The sequence below is a fragment of the Hippocampus comes genome, unplaced genomic scaffold, assembly GCF_001891065.2.
Source record: "Hippocampus comes isolate QL1 unplaced genomic scaffold, H_comes_QL1_v1.1 scaffold105, whole genome shotgun sequence".
NCBI lineage: Eukaryota > Metazoa > Chordata > Actinopteri > Syngnathiformes > Syngnathidae > Hippocampus > Hippocampus comes.
Genome location: NW_017806235.1, coordinates 508,058 through 514,346, shown reverse-complemented (window position 1 = coordinate 514,346; position 6,289 = coordinate 508,058). Strand labels below are relative to the sequence as shown.

Below are 6,289 nucleotides of genomic sequence, written 5' to 3'. Positions count from 1 at the left end.
TCTTGCCTGGAGGTGCTCCAGAAAGTACAGCGCACACACAACAAGAAGATTTGCATTATATGGAATAGCACCATACAGATTCGACCACGTCTCGTTACCATCTGCTGATGAAGAAGCGCCGCTGGCGTAAAGTAAATGTCCCAACGTTTTTAATGGAGGATCTTCATGACATTCGGCACACGGCGAAACAATGGGGGTGGAATTAACCTGCTCCAAGGGTGAAGTTTGCCCAAATGTACAGGTAGCCATAAACCTGAACATTTGTAAAAGTGTACAAATTGAAGCTGTGCCTACTGGGTTAAAACGATTAATCACATACTCGTGATTATTACTTAAGCCGTATTGTACTGGACAACCAGGATTGCAACAGTTGCAATCATTTCTGTTCTCAGTTCTGTGGAGGTCCTCTTTGGCATCACTGATACACTCTTGTGATGACATCACACCAAAAGGTATCAAAGTGAAGCAAAAAGGCGAAACCTTCTCACACGCTTACACTAAAAATATATTTTGCAGTTGTTGAAATTACTTGAGAGTGACTCATAGTTTCTAGCAAAAGCACCTGTCATCCTTGAGAGCTTGTTTGGTTGCCGCAGCGACGACACAAATGATTTTATGGCAGACTGTGTTGAAAAAAAAAAAAAAAAAGTTTCTCAATACATAAAGAGGCAACAGGTAACCGCTGTTGCACAGGTGTGTCATGATAACAAAAGGAACTCCATGGTTTTTTTTTCCATTGTTGCCTGGCAACAGAGGGAAACCCTCGACGTCGACTCAACGTCAGAGTCGAGCCGGTCGTTACCTCGTGGGTATGCAGGCTGCCCCCCATGATGGCGACGGCATGGCGGCTTATGATGAGCCACCCGGAGACGGTTGACAGGTGAAAGTTTGCCACCGACTTCCTTCCCACGGAGAGAAGCGGTTGCGGGGCCGCGCGCTGAGTGTGTGGTCCTTGGCCCGCACCGGAGGAACTTTCCAGCAGACTTTACAACAATATTGCTTTAAAGCGCGCATATAGCTGACTGTTCAATTTAGCTGACCTTGACACACACATGTGAAACCTCTGCACCACTGGTGCTAACTGTTGGTATTCAAACGTATCGCAAAGGCGCAACCTAAGGAAAAAAAAAAAATCAGGCAGATTAATAAGGATTTTGCTACTTCCCCTGTAGTCAAGTACTATATTTGATCAAATGCTAACATGGTAAAAGCTAACTTTTTTTTTTTTTCCTCTACTTACATGGCGTTCCCTCGTCATGTTGTAGCTGACTAAATGCTAACATCCTAACATAATCAAGAGTAAGTTTGCGTGTCAGTAGGTTCTGCAGTTTTGGTTAGCAACCGAGATATGTTCAGCAGTTAACTATTTAACCCCGCATTCTGGGCGCGACGGTCCAAAGCTCACGCACGGGTGAATATTAGCCAGTGTCACTATGTTTAAATGGCACTAAAACTTTTCCCCCCCCGAAGAGTTTTTCCTGCTTGAATTCCATCTCGGAAATTCAGGAGAGCTCCCGAGTCTGCCGGATCAGCAAAGTGGAGTTGGTGCGTGTGTCCCACTCGTTCCTGTCAGCGCACGCCGTGTGAATTACTACCGCTGCTGCTGCGGTAGTTCCCCAACCTGGCGGCTGTGGGACCTCCCAAGTAGTCTCCAAATAAATCCCAAGGATTATTTTAGTGCTATTTTTATGAATGGTAAATTGTCCATTTTTGGAGTGAGGGGGAAGTCATTTTTCACATTGTTATTGTTGCATGCCTGTGGCTAAAATACTATATCAAAAATAAAGACGAAAAAAAACGAATTGCGTTTGCACACGGAGTGGGAGAGGTGCACTGGGGGTTTTGTCCCGCGGCGAAAAAAAAAAAAAAAAAAAAAGGTCACGTCAGCCTTCAGGTGGTCAATTGCGCGCACGGGGCTCCTAATGGGTGAGAGCGCTCACGTGTGGTCAGGTCATCGCTCCACAGGAGCGCTGTTTACATGCACACGCGGTCAGCGGCGATCATTTCTATCCAAGTTGTGATTGTGACAACGCGCTCGGCTGTGTCATCCAAGTGCAGTCGTGCTTAGGTGGAAGGTTATTTTTAGGCCCCTTTTCTCGCAAACCCCGGCCGGCCGTGTGGTAACGCTCGTCCATCTCGATTGTCGGTTAGCGCGCTTGTGAAAGTCGTACGGGGGATTGTGCTGATGCATCCAAAAAAGAAAAACAGAGTCATGTTAGAGAAACGCGCTTTCTCTCGAACGGCGGTTCTGTCGCCGCTTCCCCCTTGTCGTGAGTCACGCCGCTGCTTCCTCAAGTGCTCCTATCGCAAGACTCCCTCAAGAAGATGAACTCTTCATCCTCCCGAGGGCTTGGAAAGTCTGTGGTTTGGACAGAGTAGCGGTGAGCCTGCAAAACCGTACAAAGTCCGAGAACGGTTCCTGTCCTTTGCACTTGATCCACTAAAAATACCTTTAATCGCCTAAGCCACCAAGCGGTCAATTCCGGTCCGGTTTTAGAGCCGTTAACCATGATCTGGCTTGTGTTTTTAACGAGGTGTTTGGAGGTCGGACGGCTTCGTTAGCAACGCATCAAGTCAGCGTGAGACAGCATTCGAGATCATTTGTATGGCCCTTAGTCAGGAAATTTCCAAGGGCTTCACAAGCCCAAAAATTGACGAAGAGTACCGACATCCCCTGATCTAACCCCCCCCCCACACACACACACACACTGCCGTACGTCCATAAATTCTCTTTGCAATTTGATAAAACCAATTCTGACAAAATGAGCTGTAGATGTTTTTTAACTTGTTTATCACCATCCCCGCCGCCATATATTTCTTGTGCCGCGCAAGCCGGGATTGTACACAAATCCGGTGTGATTTAAAACTTTGATAAGCACACCTAGTTGGGCTAGTAGAATGGTGCCAATAGTCAAGACTGCGGTATGTGTTGCATGAGTAACTTTGCATTTGTCGGCAGGTGCGTTACCTGAAAATCATCGAGAAGAGCGGCTATCAGGCTCTGCCTTGGGTGCGCTACATCACCCAGAATGGAGGTGAATATGCACTCTCTGCACACACACATACACACAAGAGCACACACATGGTTGATGTGCAGGCATTAGGCAAGAATTAGGCAATGGCCTGAAATGTTGTGGGAACTGATGTACTTCTATAAAAATAAGAAGAGCCACAGCATGAGGCAACGTCTTGTGAAAACTGTGAAAGTGAGTTTTTTTTTCTTTTCTCTCTCTCCCTCTCGTATTATAATGCGGAAAAGGTTGTGCATGTTCACTAATTGCCACACATCCACATCTCATTTCCTTGGCAGTCCCGTCCTCCCGGGTTGAAACGCTACCGCCATTTCATTTCTCCACAATTGCTCCTCTTTTATTTATTCATATATTAGATTAAGTCTTGTCCCATTTCCTCCTGCAGATTACCAGCTCCGCACGCAGTAAGGCAACGCCTTAGCCAGAGCGGGCGGGAGGAAGGCGGGCGGCGGCTAATGAGCCGTCGGCGGCGGGTTTCATTCAAGAGACCGCGGAGGAGCGACTTATTTGTGATCATTTTCCAAGCAGCCCAAATATGAGATGCAGAGTTTGTACATCCGAGGAAAGGATCCGTTTTTTTCCCGTTGCGCGGCCAACTAAAGCAGGAGTCATGTTTACATGCGCTGTCATCAGAAGGTCACAAACATCACACACCTCTTTTGTTGATTCTTCTTCTGTATATGTTTGCTACATATCGACGAGGTCAGTGTTATTATCACAAGTGAGCCGATCAGTATGTCTCTTTCTGTTACGGTGCCATCAGCTTTGCCACATTTTGTCAGCTTTCAAACGTGCAGAGCGTCCAATCAAAGCGTTCACGTTGCGGTTGCATGGTGATTCCTTATCTGTAGCTTCTTCCTTATGTAACCACATCCTGTAAAATCATTAAATGTATATTTAGAGAGAACACCTGCAGACTCTCTTTGTCATTGGGCGGGGGAGGGACACACCCCTAAAATTTGGCGACTTTTTCTTAATTGCGGGTGTGACTCTGCAATTCTGATTTGGGGCTTCTTTCTTTTTTTACATTCAAGTGACCCATTTCTGATGTAGCTGTTTACGATCTGCACATGCGCTAAACGCCCTTCAAGAACATATGCTAAACAAGCATATTGTTGAAAGAAGAAACGTGCATCTCTGAACAGCTTGTGTTTTGATGGATCCGTGCCACCAAACTATGGAGATGAGTAAAATGCACATACAGCATGATACAAAAAGCCCTCATGAGCATGGGTTCGGCATTATTTTGAAAGAGAACGAATTACATTTGACAAACCCAATTCTAATGAGGTTGGGATGTGTTAAACAAATGAAAGGGGAAGACTTAACTTTGAACGTTAGGGCTGCAACATGTTTCAAAAACGCTGGGACAGGTGGCAAAAAAAAAAAAAGTTGAATGCTCATCAAACACCTTTTTGAAACATCCCACAGGTCAACAGGCTAACTGGGAACAGGAAGGCAGACCACACCGTGAACTCATTCGAACTGGGTTTGTCGATGAGGGTCTTACACATTGCCTTAACGACGACAATTTGAAATTAAATTTGTTTAAATGCGAATATAATCATGATTTGACATTTGGACACGTTTATGTAAGGCGGCTCAGAGTGCTTACAGCCACCCAACCTCACAAGTGCAGAGGTTGTGGGTTCGATCCCGGCTCCGGCCTTCTTGTGTGGAGTTTGCAAAGTTGAATGCTCATCAAACACCTTTTTGAAACATCCCACAGGTCAACAGGCTAACTGGGAACAGGAAGGCAGACCACACCGTGAACTCATTCGAACTGGGTTTGTCGATGAGGGTCTTACACATTGCCTTAACGACGACCATTTGAAATTAAATTTGTTTAAATGCGAATATAATCATGATTTGACATTTGGACACGTTTATGTAAGGCGGCTCAGAGTGCTTACAGCCACCCACCCACCTACTGCCCAAAGACGGCTGGGATAGGCTCCAGCAAACCCCGCCACCCTTGTGAGGATAAGCGGATCGGAAAATGGATGGACACGTTTATGCACTATTTATCATGAGAACTGATAGAATGCCAAGATATTTGCAGCTGACACGCTACAATAGCAAGTTAGTAACTTGAGCACCAAAAACAACAACAATAATCGAGCTAAATAAGAATTGAACTTCAAGCATGTTGTATAAATTCAGCCTTTCGTAACACACTGGAGAAGTTCCCCAGTGCCCTGAGAGTAATCATTGGGTAGGGACTCAAAACTGTGGTACTCAGGTCGCAAGCTTCATTCCCAACCACTCAACCACAGCTGCCCAAAAATTTTAAGCTCCACACAAACCTGACACTCGCTGCGACGTTGCACCCGACCACCTTGAGGCTCATGGCACGGTTCTTTCCAACCCCCCCCCCCCCTCCCCTAATGGAGCGCCGTTCCAAACCCCTCACCCCAAACCTGTGATATCATCGTCTATTTAGCGCCAGTTTATGCTCTGTAAACAGGCCCGGCGGCCTGGAAAAAGGATGTGAGTCAAATTGTGGCCAACGGTGGCAGGATGCTCCCGGCACACTGGCCTTTCTCACCTCCAAGTTGGGACCACAGGACAGCGGTCCAGTGAGATCACTGACATAAAAATAGGGACATCGTGGGGAGGGGGGGTTGGCGCGCTTGAATCATCATATACAGGTGACCAAGATCCACGTTAGCATCATTCTTGTCCTGTACTTACTATTTTGTCATATCAAACTATTGAACTGAGTGGCCATTTCACGTCACACTGTAGCATTAGCATCTGCAAACCTTCAGCAATGAAATCCTCCAAAACTGAACTGCAGACTTTAAGCTTGAGGGAATGTACATCCAAATCAGGTGAACCGTCATTAACTAATATCTCTTGACGTTGTTAACGTGATTATGTTTTTTTATAAGTATTTCATTGGCATGTGAATCTCATCCCGTCAACTTAATGAGATAATGAGCTGTGGAGAAAAAAAAAAAATGAAAGTGCACCTGTGATATCTTGCCTGGAGGTGCTCCAGAAAGTACAGCGCACACACAACAAGAAGATTTGCATTATATGGAATAGCACCATACAGATTCGACCACGTCTCGTTACCATCTGCTGATGAAGAAGCGCCGCTGGCGTAAAGTAAATGTCCCAACGTTTTTAAGGGAGGATCTTCATGACATTCGGCACACGGCGAAACAATGGAGGTGGAATTAACCTGCTCCAAGGGTGAAGTTTGCCCAGATGTACAGGTAGCCATAAACATGAACATTTGCAAAAGTGTA

The 6,289-nt window shown here is 45.9% G+C and overlaps 1 protein-coding gene across 1 annotated transcript in view; it reads left to right on the top strand.

Moving 5' to 3' along the window:
• LOC109507446 (adaptor related protein complex 1 subunit mu 1) overlaps positions 1–3,947 on the top strand; it is a 15,989-nt gene extending 12,042 nt beyond the window's left edge. The window contains exons 11-12 of the mRNA XM_019856878.1: positions 2,960–3,035; positions 3,418–3,947. Of these exons, the coding sequence (XP_019712437.1) occupies positions 2,960–3,035; positions 3,418–3,440 (99 nt within the window). The 3' untranslated portion in view covers positions 3,441–3,947. The remainder of the gene's footprint in view (positions 1–2,959; positions 3,036–3,417) is intronic.
• The last annotated feature ends 2,342 nt before the right edge of the window (positions 3,948–6,289 follow it).